This window comes from Talpa occidentalis, unplaced genomic scaffold (genome assembly GCF_014898055.3).
Source record: "Talpa occidentalis isolate TD23 unplaced genomic scaffold, MPIMG_talOcc4v2.1 talOcc4.11, whole genome shotgun sequence".
Lineage (NCBI taxonomy): Eukaryota > Metazoa > Chordata > Mammalia > Eulipotyphla > Talpidae > Talpa > Talpa occidentalis.
Genome location: NW_023601104.1, coordinates 32,902,937 through 32,925,737, shown reverse-complemented (window position 1 = coordinate 32,925,737; position 22,801 = coordinate 32,902,937). Strand labels below are relative to the sequence as shown.

At 38.3% G+C, this 22,801-nt stretch overlaps 1 protein-coding gene across 3 annotated transcripts in view; it reads right to left on the bottom strand.

The window, feature by feature from the left end:
* PIAS1 (protein inhibitor of activated STAT 1) overlaps positions 1-21,517 on the bottom strand; it is a 112,869-nt gene extending 91,352 nt beyond the window's left edge. The window contains exon 1 of one of the 3 annotated variants that reach the window (XM_054688323.1): positions 21,494-21,517. In XM_054688323.1, the coding sequence (XP_054544298.1) occupies positions 21,494-21,496 (3 nt within the window). In that variant the 5' untranslated portion in view covers positions 21,497-21,517. Of the gene's footprint in view, positions 1-21,275; positions 21,388-21,493 lie in introns of those variants that run through there. The other 2 variants (XM_037502790.2, XM_054688317.1) reach the window with 2 other exon arrangements.
* Between the last annotated feature and the right edge of the window lie 1,284 nt (positions 21,518-22,801).

Genomic DNA, 22,801 nt, shown 5'->3' with positions numbered 1-22,801 from the left:
AGCAGTGTACTTCGGTCCTTCTGCCTGCTCTGCTCCCTGCTCTGGCAAACTCTCTCACCCTCCCGCGCGTCTGACTGTACCCAGTGCTTGTATAAATAAATAAATAAATCTTTTAAAAAAAAAAAAACTGCAAATTGTAGTTATTTTAATAATTAGCTGCCTAGACATCATCAATCAAAATCTTAAAATAAAACATTTAACAAAGCAGTCTGACTGGACTTCATGTGTAAAGAGCACAATTTAAAAGACAGTATACGCTAAACCAGTGTTTCCCAAACTAGATTCATAATATTAATAAATATTCAGAGAAATGGGGTTCTGTGGCAAGACAGGTCACAAAATTAAAATTCTGTAATTCCTCACCATGCCCTCCCTTCTCAAATCAGATGAACACATTAAAGGTCCCAAGACCAGGAGAAAGAAATATATTAACTTTGTACCTAACATTTTGCAAATTTACTTGTCCACAAAATCCTTCATTATTATCACGGTTTAATGTTACCATCTCATTTCTTAGTACTTTGCAAAAGAATTTTGGAAAAAATTACAAGATCTTCAAGTTTTCCAGGAGTTCCAATTTATGCCTGTTCTAGCAACGTTATTAAAAGCTCCCTTCTACTCTTAAGTGTGCAGTTTGATTATTAAATTATACATGCTCACCCTAGAATTAATACTCTAAAACTAAACACATTATGAAATATGTCAACTGTTTTTATCAAATGTCAAATTAACATGGACAGCATGTTATTGCATTCAATCAAAATGTTAAATAAATGATTCTTAGTACCCCTTTTCTCAAATTTCTGAAAGAGTTCTTTGCTAACAATCAAATCTATATTTTCAAAATACTCTGGACTACTGAATTCTTACTAACTGAACTCACAAACCAGATTCAGACAGTAAAAGATATCTCTGCATAATTCAAAAAAGAATCTACTATAGAATTTAGTTGTAAGAAAAGGAAGCTCTTTTTTTTTTTTAAAGATTTATTTATTTATACAAGCACTGGGTACAGTCAGAAGTCGGGAGGGTGAGAGAATTCACCGGAGCCAGAGCAGAGAGCAGAACAGGCAGACAGACGAAGTACACTGCTGAGGGGAGCAGCAGGCGGCAGGAGAGGTCTGCGTGCCATGTGGGACCCTCGAACCGGCGCTGCAGAAGCTGCGGGCAGCTTTGCAACCCAGCGCTCAACCGCTGTGCCACCAGGGAGGCCCAGAAAAGGGAGCTCTTAAAAGCACTAAAGCAGTCCATAAACACAAATGTTTTAAGGTTTAAAAAAGATTTTAAGAAATTATTTCTTAAAATTTGGCCTTAATTGTGAGAGTTCCTCAGAATGCGTGTTTCTACCATCACTAGGCAAAGTCTTTCTGGGGGACCTCCTCTAGACTTACAAAATGCCACCTCTAAGTTAATAATTTCTAAATATTTTCAGCCTAGCCTTTATCTTTTGAATTACAAACTCACTTCTGCTAAATATCACTAAGTAATCAACATGTCCAAACCTAACACAATGAATTTCTCTGAAAATTTCCAGCCACCTAACCAATTATCTAAGCGAGAAACTTCTATACCAACTTCCCCTTCACTCGTATTATTTACCAAGTCATGTCAAGTCAGCCACCTTAAAATATTACCACTTTAAAACAGACTACCATTAACTCTTCCCTAGATAATCTGAAGGGACTCAACTGTTCGGTCTCCAATATTATCTCTTCCAAATCATTTGACAAACAAGTGATCTTCCTAAAATCCAAGTCTGATCATATCATTCTCATGCTTAAATCTTTCAATGAGTCCTACAGCACTCAGGATAAAGGCCAAATTTCTCAGCATGGCCTAAGATATACTTCATGATCCAGTGTATCAGTCATTGCCATTAACCCCCCGGAACAGCAAGCTGTTTTTTCAATGAGAAATCCCTTTCCTCTCCCATCCCAAGCTTTTTCTTAGCTACCTCCAACTCATTCAAATCTCAACTTACATGTCATCACCTTTGGGATGCTTTCCTTAGGACATCCTCAATTTCAGTAAATTTGTACTTTCATATGCTCCCTGGTTTAACCCACTTATGCTATACGTAGGAAGGCCCTATTTATTTCTCTATTCTCTACCAAAATGTAATTCTTACTCTACAAACTGTGTCTTGTTCATTTTCAGTATGTAAGTAATGATAGTCTGATATCTGTCAATTATTATGAACCATATTGGTAGTACAAACCTACTAGAAATTACATATTCTCTCCCACAAATAAGGATATTATAGAACTCTTCCCAGTACCTACTTACACATTATTGATATCCAAACAACAATTTACATATTTTGAATGGCTAAGCTAAAGAAATTTGTTCTTAATCCTACAAAGAATGGAAGGTTATAAAATTTTTCAGATTGAAGGAATTGTAGGAGTAGGGAAGCAGCTGATATATAATCAAAAAGTTAACATGACTGAAGAGTAAATACATTTTAAAAAGAAAATTAGATATGAGACCACTTTAGAGGTTGTTAATTAATACCGATATGAAACTATTAAAGTCTAAAATAATGAGTATTTTGGTTGGGAAGGAAAGGAAGATACAGCATTAAGACAGCTATAACAAGACTTGGATGTGGAGAGTATTTATAATCGAAAACAGGGGAGCCTTCCTTGAGCACCCAACCGAGGTCAGGTTTCCTTGTTACAAGTTCTTATAGAATTACCTCCTTTTCCTTTATAGAATTTAGTACCATTTCAATGTGGTACTTTCAATGTGGTAATTTCAATGTGAAAAATTCTGGTAACATCTGTTCCCAACTCCCCAGAATTCACATTACTTCCTTGCATAGATCTCCACACATAGATCTAGGTGTTCCATAAACATATCTCAATGTTTTTTCTCCTCATTACTTTATTTATGCTGTTTCCTCTGCTTGAAATAAACCCCCTGTAATCACAAACTATCAAAAGTATTCTCTTTTAAGGTCTAAGTTTGGCAAGAAATGACCTCTTCCTCTTATGAATACATTGTTAACTATTTACATGGTTACACTTTTATACTGTATTCTTTCTATTATATTTGTTCTGGATATTTCTCTCCTCCACAAAAAATAAGGCAAACTCCTTGAGGTCAGCTATGGGGCAAATGAAGTAGAGGTAGAAGAACTAAACAATAAGAACATTTGAAGAGAAAGCGTCAGAGAACTCACTGAAAATAAGTCTAAGAAACATCCACTCCCTCTCCCAGAGGATTCTTATACTGGGTTCTATAGACCCCTATAGTGTCTTTCCTCCAAATCTCCATACTACTTATTGATGACAATATTTCTGGAATAGCATTGCCCAAAAGAAATATAACATAGGCTGCAAATGTAAGCCACACATGTAATTAAAAATTTTCCACTAGCCATGCTTTAAAAAGGTATAAAAAAATTACAGGTAAAATTAACTTCAGGGATGTATTTTATTTAACCCATATAACGAAAAAATTATCATTCCATGTAATATGTAAACAATATAAAAAACTATTGAGATATTTTCCACTTTTATTTTTTACACAATGTCTTTGAAATTCAGCATTTGTTTTATACTTATAGCACATCTCAATTTGTAGTATCCACATTTCAAATGCTCAAAAGCAATGTATGACTAGTGGCTATGGTATTGAGCTCTAGAACATCCTAGTTCTAGGATCCTAGCATGCTGATCCTAGTCTGGTTCAATTAATCAGGTTCCAACCTAATACCCAACTCATTATTATTCTCCACCCTCAGCCACTCACTCCAGTAGCCACACCTAGAACCTATTCACCACAATCTGCACCAGCTCCAAAATCACTAATTCAAACACTCATTCTCCAATTACCACCTTCTATTCTTACTTGCCTAATAATCTCCACTGTAAAAATTCAACTTCATAAGTAACTATAATTCATTCTCTACTGATCCGTCCCCTTCAGGTTCAGCTTAGTAAGATTCCATGGTCCATCATTAAGCATTGCTTTGCAAAATTCCCTTGCCCTTCTATGCCTGGACATTCAACTGGTTCCAACTTTACACCTTAGGCAAACAAAAGAATGCATGCAAACAGGCAAACAGAAGTCACTATACACATTCATAATCACCACTCTCAAAGTGTACAGACATCCCCATTCAATTTTCCAGTAAGACAGCAATCAAACTTCCCACAATTATTTCAAATCTTTTCCATGTTCCTCCCACATCTCCTTCCTCCTAAAACTACCTTTAAGAAACACATGTAAAACAAATGATTAACTTTAACAATGCCTTCAGCGCTGCTATTTGATATTCAGAATAAAAAGTTAAAATTTAAAACATAGCACTTTTTGTTGTCCTCCACTCTTTGTAGGATTAAAATTATAAAAACACAGTATAAAAAATGTGTTCTTTATAACAACTCATCTTCAAAAAAGTACAAGAAAACCAAATTATTTTTCATATAATTATTGGAATCCCAGAATACAAGTTTTTACAAGGACAAAAATGATTTAATCACTTCATTACCAAATGATTACTGAGCATTTAACACAGCAGAATAACAGAATATCTGTTCTATTATTAATGATATGAATAAGAGGAACTTTTTTTTTTTTTAAAGATTTATTTATTTATCTATACAAGCACTGGGTACAGTCAGAAGTGCAGGAGGGTGAGGGAATTCACCAGAGCCAGAGGGGGAGCAGAACAGGCAGAGTGACCAAGTACACTGCTGAGAGGAGCAGCGGGCGGCAAGAGAGGTCTGCGCACCATACGGGACCCTCACCCGGTGGCCGGGGATCAAACCGGCACTGCAGAAGCCGCGGGCAGCCTCGAAACCCAGCGCTCAACCGCTGCGCCACCGGGGAGGCCCAAGAGGAACTTTCTTTAAACAAATATAAAATGAAAGTCCAAACTTGAAATAGGCAAAACAAGTAAAACGGGAGAGAACTTACTTGCTTCCAAGATTTAGCACAGAATATCTACAGCTCAGCAGAAGAATAATTATTTTTACTATACATAAAACTTTTTTTAACATAGCAAACAAAATAGGCAAAATATATAAAGGGTGATAAAGACTTTAATGGTTTGTGCTTCAATTAAAAAGCTAGCCTTTTCTCATAACTGATTCAACTTTTTCATGGATTACACCAAGGACATATAAATCTAACCATGTTTCAAGACTAACCAAGTGCAAATTGTTATGGCAATTAAGTCTCTTCTTATTCCCCAAACATCATCAGATAATTGCTAGATCTTATGGACATGTACATTCCTCACAGTTATGCATATTTTCAAAAAGAGTTCTATAAAACATTCCTGTCCATTTTTTTCTATGGAATCCTCTTCAAAGAATGTTACATCAAATTTCAAAATATACAAGATTATGATAAAATGAAATGGTTTAATTAGAAGCAATGGTTTAAAACCAACCATACAAGTAAATAATATACAAAGCCATTATTTCATTACCCGTTTAGATTTTTAAAGTAACCTATTAATACAAGTTGCCTGGGAGACAGTGGGTAGGCTCAAAGTTTTGGAATAGTCTATTCAAAGTATTCCATTTAGGGCCTCCCCAGTGGCGCAGCGGTTGAGCGCTGGGTTGCGAAGCTGCCCGCAGCCTCTGCAGCATCGGTTCGATCCCCGGCTGCTCCCCGGCCACCGGAGGAGGGTCCCGCATGGCGCGCAGACCTCTCCTGCCGCCCGCTGCTCCCCTCAGCAGTGTACTTCGGTCCTTCTGCCTGCTCTGCTCCCCGCTCTGGCTCTGGTGAATTCTCTCACCCTCCCGCGCTTCTGACTGTGCCCAGTGCTTGTATAAATAAATAAAATAAAATAAAATAAATCTTTAAAAAAAAAAAAAACAAAGTATTCCATTTATTTTATCAGTTTTGTGTAAATTATGCACTCTTCTACAAAGTTATACATATTATTTTATACATACATTTACTTTTTAAAGCAACTTAACTTCTATAAAACAACACAATTTCTATTATCACTCACTATAAATCTTAATTCAACACTGGCAACTATTTATTTAAGAATGGCTATCAAAATTAGTAGTTTGTATTACAAGCTTCACAGAACATTTACAATGTCCACCAGTTAAATACAAACTGACCATATATAAACATCCACCATTACTGCCTCTCTAAAAGGAAAAAAAAATGACAAAGGGGGAAAAAAAAGGGGGGGGAAAAGAAAAATTAACTCAAAACCACAAAGAGCAGGGCCTCCCCTGGTGGCGCAGGCGGTTGAGCACTGTGCTGTGAAGCTGTCTGCAGCCTCTGCAGCACAGGTTCGATCCCAGCTGGCCAGCCAGAGAGGGTCCCACATGGCGCGGCAGACCTCCCCTGTCTTGCAGGCTGCTCCCCTCAGCACTGTATTTCTGTCAGTCTGCCTGTTCTGCTCCCCACTCTGATTCTGGTGAATCCTCTCACCCTCCTGTGCATCTGGCCTGTACCTTGGTTCTTGTATTAAAAAAAAAAAAAAAAAACCACCAAGAGCAAAAGATAATGACTGATTTAATAAAAAAAAGAAAGAAAGAAAAAGTAAAGGCAGAAGTCCTGGCCTCTGAAAAGATAAAACAGAGAAACTGAAAGGGAGAAAATCTCTAAAGGATCAATATAACAAAATTTCCTAGAAATAAACCTAATGTGTAGCCAGACTGGGTCCTCAAGTATCTTAGAACAGTAACTGAAAAACACCCACACTGAGGCCTATCATCATGAAGCTTAATAAGCACATCCAGAATAAAGATCCTAAAACCTTCCAGACTTGTCACATGTTTAAGTTCAATAACTGAAATGATACTCTGTAAGATATAGAAATCATCTTTAGTTTATCTTACAAAAGGCAAGAATAGGAAACAGAAAAATTATCTCTTCAGTATAAAATTATACTATACTTCAAATTGTCCAGAGTTTCATTCAAGAGATAAAACTAGCCTTCAGAGAAAATTTTCTGAAAAGCTAAGATTTGTTTTTTGGGGTTTTTTGTATTTCATATTTCTTATTTATGTATTTTTTACATCATTGTTCATTTTTAAACATTGTTTGCTTTTCCCACCCCCGTCAGTGTAGTCCCCATAGAATTTCCTTCACCGGTGCACCCAAGCACCATCACCACAGTCCCCTATTCTCTTTCCTTCCTCCCTCTGATCCCTCTCCCTCCTCCTCCCCTGCAGGATGTCTCTGGTTTATAACTGTCTGTCTGTTTTTGTTTTGTTTTGTAGTTATTATTTTTTTCCCTGATGTCTTATTTGGTTCCTCTATATTCCTCCTATAAGTGAAACTGATATTTTCTTTTTCCTTCTGACTTATTTCACTGAGCATAATTCCTTGTAGCTCCAACTATGTTGCTGCAAATGGCATGAGTTTATCTTTTTTGATTGCTGAATAGTATTCCATTGTGCATATATACCACATCTTCTTGAGCCAGTCATCTATTTTTGGGCATTTGAGTTGTTTCCAGGTTTTACCTATTGTAAATAGTGCTGTAATAAACATAGGGGTACAGGTATTCTTTTTAATCGATGTTTTTGTGCCCTTTGGGTAGATCCCTAGGAGTATAATTGTTGGGTCATATGGTAGCTCCGTTTTTAATAGACTAAGAAACCTCCACACAGCTTTCCATAGTGATTGGACCAGTTTGCACTCCCACCAGCAGTACAGGAGAGTTCCTTTTTCACTACATCCTCGCCAACATTTGTCGTTGCTATTATTTTTTATATGTGCCTTTCTCACTGGTGTAAGGTGGTATCTCATTGTGGTTTTGATTTGCATGTCCCTGATTATAAGAGATGCTGAACATTTTTTCATATGCCTGTTGGCTATTTGCATTTCCTCTTTGGAGAAGTGTCTTTTAAGCTCTTCTGCCCATTTCTTGACTGGATTGTTAACTTTGTTCTTGTTGAGTCTTGTGAGTTCTTTGTATATCTTTGTGATCAGTCCCTTATCAGTTGTATGGAGTGCAAAGATTTTTTCCCAATCAGTCGGGTATCTCTTTGTTTCGGTTAATTTTTCTTTTGCTGTACAGATGCTTGAAAAGCTAAGATTTGTCAAAGATTTAACAGTAAGGTAACTTTGAGTAAGGTCATTATTAAAGCTCAATAACTTTGTTTAAACTATTTGCTCCTAATAAATTTTGGTACTTAACTTGTCAAAACAGCCAAAAGAAAAAAAGGAACTGATACTTTTTTAAAACCATGGGACAGGAAGGAGGGTGGGTGAGGGATGTGGAACTGGAGGGGAAACAGGAATCTCAGAAGACTTTATGTAACTTTTTCAAAAGAATAAATTATACTTTTTTAAATCAATCTAAAGCATTCATATATGAAAGCTGAGGAGAAACTGTTAATTCTTTAAATGTAATAATAATACAGAATTCAAAGTTAAGTAAAAAGTACAGCTCAATGACATGTGGCTGTTACTGGTCTTAAATAATCATGACCAAGATAATGTGTTCCTCTCTCCACCAGACTGAATTCCTTTCCATCAGAAATTATGTTTTAATTATCTTTGTATAATGACAACTGGCACAGTAACAGCACATACTATGCTGTCAAGTACTTACTGAATAAGTAAATGAAAAGTCTTAACTGTTAGGAAGCAAAGCAAGCTAAATTCAACACCATGTTTTTAATTAGTTATCTGAGGCTGTAAAGGTGAAAATATTAAAAGATCAAGTAATTTAAATCTAAATAATTTTTTGTTTTCAAATGATGCTATTTACCTCTTCAGGTACCCTAAATCCATAGTTAATTATTAATAAAGTCTGTCTTAGCTAATTGCTCTAGCTTTAAGTTTTGCTACTTGTACTTCACTTGTGCTACTTGTACTTTCCTTGACTAACAATATTTATAAAATTATCTTCAATGGAGTGCAAATCCTTCAAATTCCAACAGCATTCAAAGCATCCTCATCCTCACCACCACCACCATCCTAAACACATATCACCCTCAGCCCCCATTCTTTCAAATAAACAGTTAGAATGCCAAAAGTATGAACAACAAAAAATGAGCCACTTTTACTAAAACTACAAATAAAACTGAAATTTGTTTCCAAAACAAAATGTTCAGTATCATCTTCCATGCTCAATAGAATCACCTATTAAGACCAGCAGATTCCAGAAAACAAACTCAAATATGAAATGTTTATCTAAAAGAAAGTATGTTCTAAGTAATATTCAACCAATCTAAAAATAGCAAAATTTAATCTACTCAACAGAACAACTATTCAAAAGTTACAGCATTTTGTGTATGTACAAATGCCACCACTAATTATGAGTATTATCTAATATCTTTTCTATAGCCCACAGCAGAGTGGCCACTTGGAAAAACTTAAAATAGTCACTACAGAAACCAGTAAGTAACTTTTAAAAATTTACCTGGAAGGGCCTTCCTGGTGGTCTAGGGGGTTAACACTCAGCGCTGTATCAACGCTGGAGCCCAAGCTGGATCCCTGTCAACGCTAGAGCCCAAGCTGGATCCCTGCCACGGAGTTAATCCACAGATGGCACAGTAGACCTCTCCTGTCTCACCCCAGCTCCCCTAAGCGGTGTATTTCAGTAGATCTGCCTGTTCTGCTCCCCACTCTGTCTCTAGTAAATCTTCACACCCCTCTACCCTGGCCCCCACCCCTTTGGCCTACTCCTTAGTTTTTGCATGCATAAATAAATTTAAAAAATGTTTAATAAAAATTAGCCTGGAATTAAAGATTATTAATTTCAAGTTTCTCTTTCCCATTAGTTTGAATTATTTCTGGGATTAATATCTAAACTCAGGATTGAAAACTAATGGGAAGTCGAAAATTCATGTTTATTTCCCCAATTATGATTCAATTTGACACAAAATACCATGAAATTTTCAATAAGATCTTTCACCTTTAAGATGCTATTTTATTTTGAAATCACACACTAGAATAATTTTTTGTGACAAAAATCTTCCTTTTCCAGTCTTACTTTGACACCTGACACTCATTTTGACACACTTAAAGAATAGGTTTTTAAATACAACTCTAAAGAAAGGAAGAAATTGAAAACACTCAAGAGTTTTATAATCTCTAGTTTCTATAAACTCTAGGTCCCACTTTAATACCACAAGAGGGAAAGGAATAAAACAAAATAGGTTGAACATAAATCAATCATCTTAGATATTTGGTAAAAGCTAATAGGTTCTGCTAAAAGAAGACTGACTAAGTTTAGGTTAGAGGACATCTGTGTGGATCTTCATTAACCTACTACAGAAAAAAGAAGCCAAGAGTTGAGAAAATATACAATTCCCTCACAATAACTGATTTGAGGTACTTAGACCATGTTCAGATCAGCACAATGGAAGTCATTGACATTTTAGCATTTTTACAACTGATAAGCAAGACACAAGCAGTTTCTGCTTAGCAAACTTGTATATAGATCACTATTATCTCTATGCAAACTATTTTTTCTTTTAAATTATAAAAAAATGTGGGTGAGAAAGTGAAAGGGGATGTTCCTATTTTTAAGTATAGACTTCTGGACTGTGACTTACAGAAAAGAGTGCCGAGGCTCTCAAAGTTTTGGCTCTCTGGAATCTTTTATACTCTTAAAAATGGCGGACATCCCCACCAATCCCCCCCCCCCAAGAAAAAAATTATTGATTTAGTCTCTCTCTATTTACTGTATTAGAGAACAAACTATGAGGTTTAAGGAAGACTTTCATATGAATTCAGAACATAAATCACATATTAAAAAACTATATTCCAAATCAAGAAACATTAGAAAGACTGTATTATCTAACATTTCTGCAAATCTCTGCAATGTCTGGCTTAATTAAGGACAACCTGATTTCTCATATCACTTCCACTTTGAATCTGCTGAATTTGGATGTTTCCACTGAAATATATGAAGAAAATCCAGCCTCACAAAGATAAATAGTTGAAAAAAGATGAAGTATTTCAATAGCTTTTTCAGATACTCTTTGATTCTTCACCAAAACTCAACAAGTGGCAGTTTACTGATATGTGTGTGTGTTTACTGATACTGACTTACAACACTATTGTTTTAAGGGTACAGGTTCACACCTTTACAGAGATGTTAACACACCATGCCCACCACCAAAGGATCAACAATCATTTTCATGGACAACCACAGTCCATGAAGTCCTCAACACACTTTGTTCCCAACCCCAAGCCTCAGTTCTACAGTCAGATTTCTAGGGTTTGTTTTGAGTTAGTTTTGTCTGCTCCTTAGCTTTGTTTTTTATATCCCACATGAGTGAACTCATCTAGTATTTGTCTTTCTGACTTATTTCACTTAGTATAATCCCCTTCAGTTCCACCCATTTCACAAATGGCAAGATTTCATCTTTTTTTTTCCCTTTAATAGCTGAGTAATATTCCTTCTCCTTTATCCACTCATTTGTTTTTATCCACTCATTTGTTTTTTTTTTTAAAGATTTATTTATTTATGCATACAAGAACTAGCGTACAGGCCAGAGCTGCGGAGGGTGAGAGGATTCACCAGAGCCAAGCCAGAGTGGGGAGAAGAACGGGCAGACTGACTGAAATACACTGCTGAGGGGAACAGCAGGCAAGACAGGAGAGGTCTGCTGTGCCATGGGGGTTAGCTCCCTGGCCTGGGATAGAACTCATGCTGCAGAGGCTGCGGATAGCTTCATAGTGCTATGCTTAACCCCTTGCGCATTGTTGTTGGGCACTTAAGTTGTTTCCATAGCTTGGCTACTGTAAAGAGTGATGCTATGAAGACTGAGATGCAGAGCTCCTTTCAAATTAGTGTTTTTGTTACTTTGGGGTAGATACATAGGAGAAAGATTGCTGGATCATACTGTAGGTCTATTTTTAATGTTTTGAGAAACTGCTATAGAAGCAGAACCAGTCTACATTCTCACAACAACATATGAAGGTTCCTTTTTCTCCACATTTGTTGTTTCTGGTGTTATTGATATAGGCCATTCTCACAGGTGTGAGGTGGTATCTCATTGTGGTTTTGATTTGCATTTCCTGAGATGTGGTGATGAGTACTTTTTATGTGCCTATTGGCCATCTGTATGTCTTCTCTGGAGAAGTATCTATCTCTTCTATTTATCTCTTGATTGGGTTTTTTTTTTTTCTTATTGTTGAGTTGTATGAGTTCTTTGTAGGTTTTGGATACTAGGCCAACAAGCAGCAGTTTCTTAAAGGCTGCTGCAATATGTCTGAAGCCTTATCAATGAACACTTCTTATTCTGATATACGGAACTCCAGTGGTCTTTCATTTCCAATGATTTTTTACCCATGCATGATGTTTTTAAATCTATACATTGGTTAGAAAATATTGGCTCACTGGTTTACACAGCTCTTTCAAATGTGGACACTTATCACTATGTAATGTTCAACATATCATATTCATTAATACCACCACTGATGTTATATATAAAAAAAGAAGTCAAAATTGGGAAGCTGTCAAGTTCTCAGTGGCATTCCAAAATTCTATTTTCACTTGAAAGCTTGAATTTTATCTTTGGCAACAAATACAGTGAGTTGGTTTTCTTGCAGTGATAGGTTTACTTTGTTCTGAGAAAATGTCTGCTGAATATCAAACACTATATAACCATACCATGTAAGTCATTCCTTCAAGTAAAAATGGTATTTCATTAAAAAGCTAGTTCAGCATGAAACTCAGACACCTACACAAGTTCTTTTCCTTAACTATTGGTATTCAGTAAAAGTGCTTTATGGGTACTTTCCATTTCATCACATAAAGTATATTTTAATATGTACTCAAGGACTGAGACACAATAAACTAATAGTTTTTATTGCTTCATCAAAGACATTAAGTGTAACTGGCATTTATTTTTAAATTCCAAGTGTATAGTAATATCCTAGTACACTTTAGTGCCACCGCCCTAATTTGTGCTATGGTATCAGCAATTTTACCCACCATTGATTTTGAATTCTTAATACACAAATAATGTCTCACTATTATTAGAAAAATAGCTTTGACCTGAGGAAAAAGTTTTGACCCTAGGCAGAGTCTGGAGAAACACCAGACCATTATAACAGGAGTCTTTAAAATAAATAGACATATACATGGTGATATACTCAAACCACTCATAGCCTAGTATCTCACAAACAGAACTCAAACATATAGTGAATGACAGAATGTGATAAGATACTTCATGAATCAATAACGAATAATTACCAAGTATCTACCAGAAGCTCTGCTCTGAGGCTGTGAAATTAGAGCCTCTACAGTCTCTTTCTTGGATAATTTATAGATGCCCATTGACCAGAATGATGGTTTTAACAGAGAAAAAAGATTTATCCTGCAATCTTTCAGATCTTTTTTTAAGATAAGACCTACATGACTATACGAAAAAGCCTTAAAATTCACCATAAAGTACAAGATAGCAAGTTAAATTCTATTTTAAGCACTATGCCATGAAGCTAAAAACAGGCTTGCTCACATTCAGAAACCCAAATACAAAATGAATTGCTTTGGCTGCTCACTGCCAGAACCCCATAAAGAGCCCACATTTTATTTTTCCCCAAGCAAACAACCCTTACCTGTTACAATTTTCACTCCTACTTTTTTTTTTTTTAAAGATTTATTTTATTTATTTATTTATTTGTTTATTTATACAAGCACTGGGTACAGTCAGAAGCGCCGGAGGGTGAGAGAATTCACCAGAGCCAGAGCGGGGAGCAGAACAGGCAGAAGGACCGAAGTACACTGCTGAGGGGAGCAGCGGGCGGCAGGAGAGGTCTGCGCGCCATGTGGGACCCTCCTCCAGTGGCCGGGGAGCAGCCGGGGATTGAACCGGCGCTGCAGAGGCTGTGCGCAGCTTCGCAGCCCAGCGCTCAACCGCTGCGCCACCGGGGAGGCCCTTCACTCCTACTTTTAAGTGAAAGTCCAATATTAATAATACAGAGGTTACATTATATGTGGCAACTTGTAAAAAGCAACAGTATAACAAAACCATCAGGACAAGTTAAGAGCGTATAGAAATACAAATTAATAAGTTCAAGAAGTAAATCTTTATAACCAAATATATATTTTGACTACTAAAAAGAATGAAGCCATCTCAATTGTGGAGATGTCATGGAAAGAGCTTCCATATATATTATTACATGAAAAAAGCAGGTCAAAGGATATTTTGTATAGTATGATACCATAAATGCTTTTAGAAAATATATTTATATACATGTACATTTATTTAATAAATACTTAGGTGTCCAGTTTGTTGTAGATCTAGCTATGTGTCCAGCTTGTTGTGGATCTAGACATTTACACATAAAATAATTTAGAAATATTATACAGACATAGGTATTTATAGGCCCCTGCAAAGAAAAAGGAATAGTTCAAACAAACAAAAGGCTACATATTATATGATTCCTATGAAATGTTGAAAATAGGCAAATTTGAGGGTGAGATGAGTTATGGAGAATGAGGGTGATAACTGAAGGTACAGAATTTCTTTTTGACCTAAGAAAAATATTGAGTGGTGATAGCTGTACACCTTTGCGAATACATTAAAAACACTTTAATTGAACACTTAAAGCGAATGAACTGTATGATACATGAATTATAGTTCAATAAGGATGTTATGCTCATATCCCCAAAAAAGAGGTTTGCAGGAATGGGGGGATGGTGAGACGATAAGGGCCTTTAAATTTTCGCTCTATTTACTGCTATTTCAATGAGAAATATACTGACCTATAATCTGTACAACTTAAAGAAATGTAAATGGTAAACCTAAAAGATTTTTCTAAATTATTCTGGATTTAATGTTATTCAAGTTCATCTAAGGCAGAGCCATGAAAAACAGTATGAAGATCTGACCTTAACTGAGAACATCTACAATGTGGACTGTCACACAGGCTTAAGCGTCAGGTTCCTCACTAAAAGAGGAACATAACTTGCGTATAACTTGTTCATTCCACAAACATCTTAAACGCCGACTTTGTCAGCAGGGTAGGGATGAGAGAGAGTAGAACAGTGAACAAAGCAGAACATAAGTCAACAAAAAGAGGCAAACTTACAACTCTGGCAGTGAGTTAAGTTGCCCTATAGATGAAGAGACACACACACACAAAGTGGACGGGGATCAGACTACAGAAAATCTTGAGCATCAAACTGAGAGCTAAGACTATCCTGTTTTGGATGGAAAGCGACTGGAGCAAAATGATGAAGAGAGTGTTTTGGGGAAATTAACCTGGAAAACACATGAGGGGAAATGAGAAGAGTAGCAGGAGAGGTAAGAAAGAGACGAAGTTTTAAAAAAAGAGTATACTTGCAACAGTCCTATGAGAGTTACTGATATTTCAGTTACTAGTTAATGTTCAAAGGATTTGTGTTTGCTGTGTTAGATCTCATGGGGCAGAAAAGGAAAAAAGGTAGTTTTTACATTTTGATAAATTTTGGAAGTTCATGGCAAAGAATAAAGACTTAAACAGAAAATTCTGAGGGGAGGAGGGGCCTGGAGAGTTATCTTTTCATGAGATACCATTGAAACCAAGAATAGAAGGAATCAAAAAGTTCCATAATTTTTAACATAGATGGGAAAGTATAGTCCCAAACCTCTGATTAGTAAGAACAGCAAAACTTGGCAATTAGCACTACTTCTAAAATTGATAGCAAAGGACAACTAAGTACTTTAACTTTCTGTATCACCTATTAAAAAAAATACTAATGATACGATTTGATATATAAAGGCAAGTTTAGGTGAAGACCAAATTTAATACATCAAATTTTGATTATAAACAATTTCACATCCTTAATTTCATCAAGTTATTCCTTCTACAGGACATTACTTTTCAGGTATTCACAAACTATATTCTTAATTCACATATACATTTATTAATTGATTTAACTCATAAGGATTCTTTCTTAAAATATTTCCAAAGCCGAAATATTTCTATATTTCTATAACTGCCTCCTTGAAACAAAGTTACCTACCATCTAATACTAAAGCAATACTTTGCTTTGAGATTGAAAAATATGAGAATGGCAAATTCTCATTCCCACTTTCTCTGTATTAATAATCAGCATTAACTTGTTTTAAATGCCAGTTAAAAACAGATGAGCATCTAAATAAGGCACATAAACTTGCTGTGATATAATATCCAAAATCAAATATACTCAAAATAAGTTATACACAAATGTTCTGATTCTGTAATGTTTGCTTACATTATATAAAACCTATCTCTGTCATCATTTAATAATCTTATGTGAGGTTTATAGAAGCAAACAATAAAGGGACAATGATCAAGAATTACTTAATCTGCTCACAACACTCCATCTATCAAAATACCCTTTGCCTTGCTCCCTAAAGCACACATAAAGGTCTGTCATATCAACAAATTTAGTTAAAATAAACAATATGGGCCTCCCTGGTGGCGCGAGGGGATAAGTCTCAGCACTATGAAGCTATCCGCAGCCACTGCAACATGAGTTCGATCCCCAGCCAGAGAGTTACCCACATGGTGCAGCAGACCACCCACTGCTACCCTGAGCATCCCAATACGCCTGTTCTGCTCCCTCCTCTGTCTCTGGTGAATCCTCTCTCCACAACCCCCCCTCCGCCTACCCACACCTCTGGCCTACACCCCAGCTCTTGTATGCATGCATATGTAAATAAATAAAATAAACTATTTGAAAACTTGTATATATGTTGTCAGAACACTGCTTAAAATGGCAAAAAAAAAGGGGGGGCATTATTTAATTGTGCAATATACAATGCTACCTTTTAAGTGATCACAGACACCCACACTTATATTTACTAACACGGGAAGTTGGTCTGAAAGTAGCAGATGACACATGAAGAACAGGGAGATTTTGTGTGATGAACAAATATACATACATGCTTATGGAGATAAAGTCTAAATGGATAGTTGACCCGATATTAACCATGCTTCTGAACGCTAGGATTAATACACATTTATTTTTCTATTTCTTTTCAGTATTATCTGAAATTTTCCCAAGCAAAAGGAATCCTCAAGGATTCCTATCTATCATACCAACTAACAAATTCCAAAACCTTCCTTACAAAAAGCACAAGGAACATCCAAAAATACCCTGGCATAGAGTAAAAGAGAAAGTATTAGCAACAACATAATTAGAATTCTTTGTAAGGCACCCTAGAGGGCTCCAGGACTGACAGGGCACCTTTAAGGCAGCCTATTGTACAGGGTTTTGAAATCACAAGACCTAGGTTTAAGTCCCTGCCACTTTTATTTGTATGACCTTGGGCTAGTCACTTAGGCTTTTTGGGCTCACTTTACCTATTAAAGGGAGATAGATATTTACCTGTCTTTCCGACCTTAAAAGAATTGTTAGGGAAATAAAATGAGATAATGTGATGCTTACTAACTACAAAGTACTATGTATTATTCAAATATAAAAAGCAATCAAACAAAACCGAAGTGTGAGAGCAGAACACTTCAGAAAGCAGGACAATCAATTCTATGATGTGATGAATGAACCAGGGGTTTTGTTTTTTTAAGGCTACATCTCATTGTAAGTAACCAGTTTTTCAGAAACGTCAATACTTCTTCCCAGTTCCCAGTACAGCCATGAGCCATTTTATTTTCTTATCCTTAGTTACCAGCAAGAAAAGGGACAAATTACACTGAACTCAAAAGCCTCAGCCAGACCCTGGAGCAGCAGCATGTTGATGGAGTTCACCAGGAGAAACCCAAGGTTAATCAGCCATGGACTCACCACTAAGCACTACTGCAATCAACAGGGATTACAAGAGACTCTTTGAAGAAAGATAAAGACAGTACAATCACCCATAAGAAAATGGTCAGGAAAAAGCAGTATTTCAAAGCAATTGAAAACTAAAGTGTTTTCTAAAATGTTTTTAAATACTGTTCATAAATGTGGTGACTTAAAACAAAAGCCAACTAAATGTGGCACTTGACAAAAGCAAGTTAGAGATTCAAATCAAATCCATGAATAAACTGTCGGACTTACTTGCTTCTATCAGAAATAAAAGCAGACAGGTTAAACCACAACTATCAAAATTAACTGTCTAATTCTTGAAAATAAAGAGGCAAAATGACAACAGAATTTACTGACACTCTTAAGGACATTTTTAAAAGAATGTTTTTACAAGTATGGCTTCTCTTCCCACTTAATTTCATTTATTTACTCCACTAAAATGGTGGTGAACTTCTTCCTTCCACTGTTCTTCCCGTGAATTAAAATGGCAATATAGCTTGATTTGTGCTTTAATGTCAAAAACATTTGTAATTTATTTTCAAAAATACTTTAAAAGGAATTACATTAAGCTGTCAGATATTAACTAAGATCACCTGACCATCACACCTTCCTGCTTTTAAGTTCCTAAAGGTAATAAAATGTTCACCCTCTATATTCTTAGAAATGTCATTTATGGGCATTCCTCTAAAGAAAAATTAAATCTTTCATAGACAAATATGCACAGGGAACTCACTTTGATATGCATGACTCAGAATCTAATTTTTATTGGCAATATCTTTAAGTCTTGCAGACTGCACTATTCTGACAGGATACAGATCTATCCATTTTTTCCCAACTGATCTTTGCAAATTTGTTATAGATGTAAAAGGACTCACTAAAATGGGCCTCGAAGAAAATAATTATGAATCCAATTCACAGCAATATGAAATGTGGGTCATCAATTAAAGTAACAAAAAAGCCACTCTGTCTACTTAAAGTTGGAAATCCACTGGGAAGTACTGTATTTTCACCTAAAACTCCCTAAACCTGGGCTTTTCTTAATTTTTACTCTGACTTTTCCTACTTTATTAGGAACAAATGCTATTTACCTAAAGAAACAAAAGCTCTAAAAAATATAATTTCCAAAAGCTTATTGCACAGATTATATATATAAACATTCTCAAATGACTATGGGAGGTGTTCCTGAGATCATCATCCCCCCCTCCAAAAAAAGAAAAAAAAGAGGAACAGCAATTCTAACCACAACCAAGTATTAACAAAATTTTACATAGCTATCACCAGCTAAGCAATTTATCACAGTTCCTCCAAGTACTGGGTGCACACAATGACAGACCAGTATGTCAAAACAGTTATTATAATTGAAAAAAATGGTACAATAGGAACATACAAGTAGAAAACAACTCCTCTGAAAAAACTCAAGTATTTGAGGAGCGGGAGGGAAAGGATCAATTTTAGAAAATTAATGTTTCCCCCAAGTGTTTAGCATTTATCTGATACGGGCTCATTTTTGTAAAGAGAAACTTTACCTAACAAGATTCACACCAGGGATCTGATCTATCCCCAAAGGCACTTTCTTAAAATGAGAAAGAACAAAGGAGGAAATCTCTCAGCATGTGCTTTCCATACCAGTTTCTTTGGACAGGATCAAGAGTGACAATATAACCAGCACAAGCTTTTCAGCTTTACTCTGTGGTCCACGTATAACAGAACTGAATAGCTATCATTCAAAGGGATTCCTAACAAATATTAGAAGGCGAAGATCACAGCAACATAGTGACTACATTTTAAGAGTGAAACTACAGAAAACATGTATGCTCAAGTTAGGTGCTTTTTTATTTCAAGTTAATTATCTCCAAATATTCAAATTCCTAAGGCTTTTCATGTCAGTCAATAGTTTGAAACTAGGGAAGAACGAAACCAACCGTTCTAAATAAATCTGCTCTCCCTTAAATAAATTAGTGATTAGAAGTAAATTCAAAAAGAATGACAATCAAAGCCAGCGGTTTAATACACAAATTTGGGGATGTTAACATGCAAAATTATTGAAAAAAAATCTTTCAGCGAAGGTTTCCACAGAAAAACTCAACAGAAGCAAATCTCTGGTTTGGTTATCCTAGAAGTTGTCGTTTCATTATAACGGAGAGATTTTTTTTTTTAATAATTTTATAAAAAAAAAAAAAAAAAGGATTCTCCCCCCAAAGATCTACAACTGTATATCCCCATCTCCACTCTGACAGAGATGTCAGTTCTCTGGGTCAGGATATAACCAGCTGCTCGGTTCACACACAGGAAGCCTCAGAGAAGGGAATATCGCGTTCAGAGCCTCCAAATAATACGCGTTAGTTAAAAACTGCCTGCTACTAAACCAAAATTATTCAAGCGGAGCCCCATTTGTCACAATCCAATCATAAGGGTTCCACCCCCCTCCCCCAACGGCTTGTGTAGTGGTATATCTGCTTCGGTAAAGAAGCCATCATCAGGTAAAGAAGACTGGGGTGGAGAAAAAGCGGGGGAAAAGGGGGCACCCTTTTATCCAATTTCGCGAGGCGTGAGTAATTGGTACAGTTGAGAGGAGCGGAGGAACGTTCTATTTATTGGGGGTTGAAGTAGGAAGAGGGGAGAATCTCGTTCAAATCAACATGGCCAGCAAGATGTCCCTACAAACAAAAGGCAACCGGGGGATATAAACACGAACCATTCACCTCCATCAGCTATAGCATCGCCATCATGGTGTGTACGGAGACCCCCAAAGGCTCCTCTCACCCTCCACACCACCCACAGAAGCGAAGGCAAAGAAGGGAGAGGTCGCTGCTTCCCAATACCCACCGCTGCTTCCCAACACACACCCTTCGAGGGGGTTTCTCCCCACCGGTTGCCCGGAATCAGGGAGAAAGAGTAACGTCCCGCCCAGACAGACTCCCCCGCTACCCCTCAGTTGAACCCCAACGCCGACCGGGGGGCTCACTAAACTTTACCGGAGCTTCTCCCCCACGTCCCCAGCCCATCGCCCCAGGACTGCGCTGCCACGAGCGGGGCACCCCGGGCGCCTGCTGACAGGAGGGCAGCGGGGAGCACCGAGTCCGGGGCGGGGGCAGCAGGGAGCCGCGGAGGGGCGGGGCGGCCGGAGCCAAGTTCCCGGGGGTCTGGGGCGAAGCGCCTGACAGGAGCCCGGGACTGCAGAGGAGGAAGAGGAAGCAGCAGCGGGGAGCTTTCCAATCCCCCCTACACGAACACCCTGCCCCAGCCCCCGCTCCTCATGGGGGGCGGGGGAGGCTGCTGGAAGGTGAGGAAGCCGAGCCCCAGCGGCAGCCGCGGCCCCCACCTCCCGACTCCCGAGCTCGTCCCCCGCCACCCCCGCCAGAGGCGCCCACAACAATAACACGCCGGGGACGACCCGTCAGCGCCCCCGAGGCACCCGGGGCCCGCGGCCCGCCGCTGCCGGCCCCCTCAGTTGGGGCCCGGCGCTCCGCTCCTCCCTACAACTCCAGGCCCGGCTGGAGTCAAGCCCGAGCGGCCCCCCAGGGTCGGACCCATCCCCCCCCTAGGCACCAGCGGCGCCGTCTCCGCGGCCGAATATTAGAAGTGAATTCGAGCTGCGCTTTACCTTTAGTTCCGCACTGTCCGCCATCTTGCGTCTGTCAGCGCAAGCGCAGTGAACCTCGCCGGGGGCCGCCGCTAGACCCGCCCCTCTAACCAGCCTGGCCCCGCCCTGACCCGTCCCCTCTCGCCCCTCCACCTCCCGGGCCCGCCCCCGGCCTCCGCCCCGCTCCCGGCGCTCGCAGCCCCGCCCCGGGCACGTACAGCTGCGAGACGGGCACGTACCATTTAAATAATGGCGCCAAGCGGGAAGATTTGACAGTTACTCCCCCCTCCGCCTCCCCGCCCCCCAACCTCTTCTGGCGAGCGCCTCCAGGCCAGGGCCGGAGCGGGAGGGCTGCTGGCCTGAGCCCCGCCCCTCCACGTCCCGCGGAACCCCTCTGCAAAGCTTCCATGCCTACGGTGACTGGAAACTATCATGCCCCCTCCCCCAATCAACAGGTCCTCTTCAGCACCTGCTACCTGTGAGACTGTGGGCTAAAAATCATCATTACATTGAAGGATCACTTGATTAGGCGTTTCCAGATGTATTAGCCCAGATGCTCCTCATTGACCACTCGGGGAGGTAGGCAGGGAAGAGAAGATGGTAATTCCCTTGGTATATATTTAGACGTGAGCGCTCAGAGAGGAAAAGTGACTTGTCCAAACAAGCACTAAACGGGTGGCCTAAAACATAATTCTGGAGAAGTTCATTCATTAACTTCTTTGTTTGAACAAGTAATTTTTTAGTGACTGTTCCTAACACACATCAGAAAATTAAATACAACAAAGCCCCTGCCCTCCTGTAGTTCTCTGATGGGGGAACAGAGAAGTGGACCGATTGATATAATTACAAATGGTGATAAAAACCAGAAAAGAATTAACAGATTCAGTAAGAAGAAAGGGTACTGGGAGAGGTACTTAATCCTGGGAGGGCTTCCTTGCTAAATTGACTTTTTAGTAGACTGAAAGGATTATTTCACACATTTTCCTCTCTACTAAAAGCCTCTGATACATCCTCCCAACCCTCCACTTTTTGCCACTCTATTGTTCCTCATAATGCATGGAAAAACATTAAAAGATAAAAGACAAACTCCCTTATCCTTTCACAATCGAAACTACAGCATATTGACATTTGGGTTACTGTGAGTGAGGTGTCACCATGCCTATCAAGACCAATCCCTCCACCAGTGACCTGGATTCCCTTCCCTCCCACATTCCTGAGGATTCCACTCCTACAATTACCTCACCTGCCAGCATTATTACTTTTTTTCTATTGGATAACACCTATGTGCATATAAACGTACTGAAATTCCTCCCCATCTAAAATAAACTTTTGCCTCCAAAATCACTTCCATAACTGCCCTATTTCTCTACTCTTAATTGCTTGAACTCTCAGGTTTTTCAAGATATTAATAGTGCTGGTTCCCACATCCTCACTTCGTATTTACTCAAATTAAGCTTCACTCCTATCATTAGATCACTTATCAAGATTACTTTTGAACTCCATGTTTCCAAAGCCAATTGCCAATTCTCTATTCTTATCTAAATTGA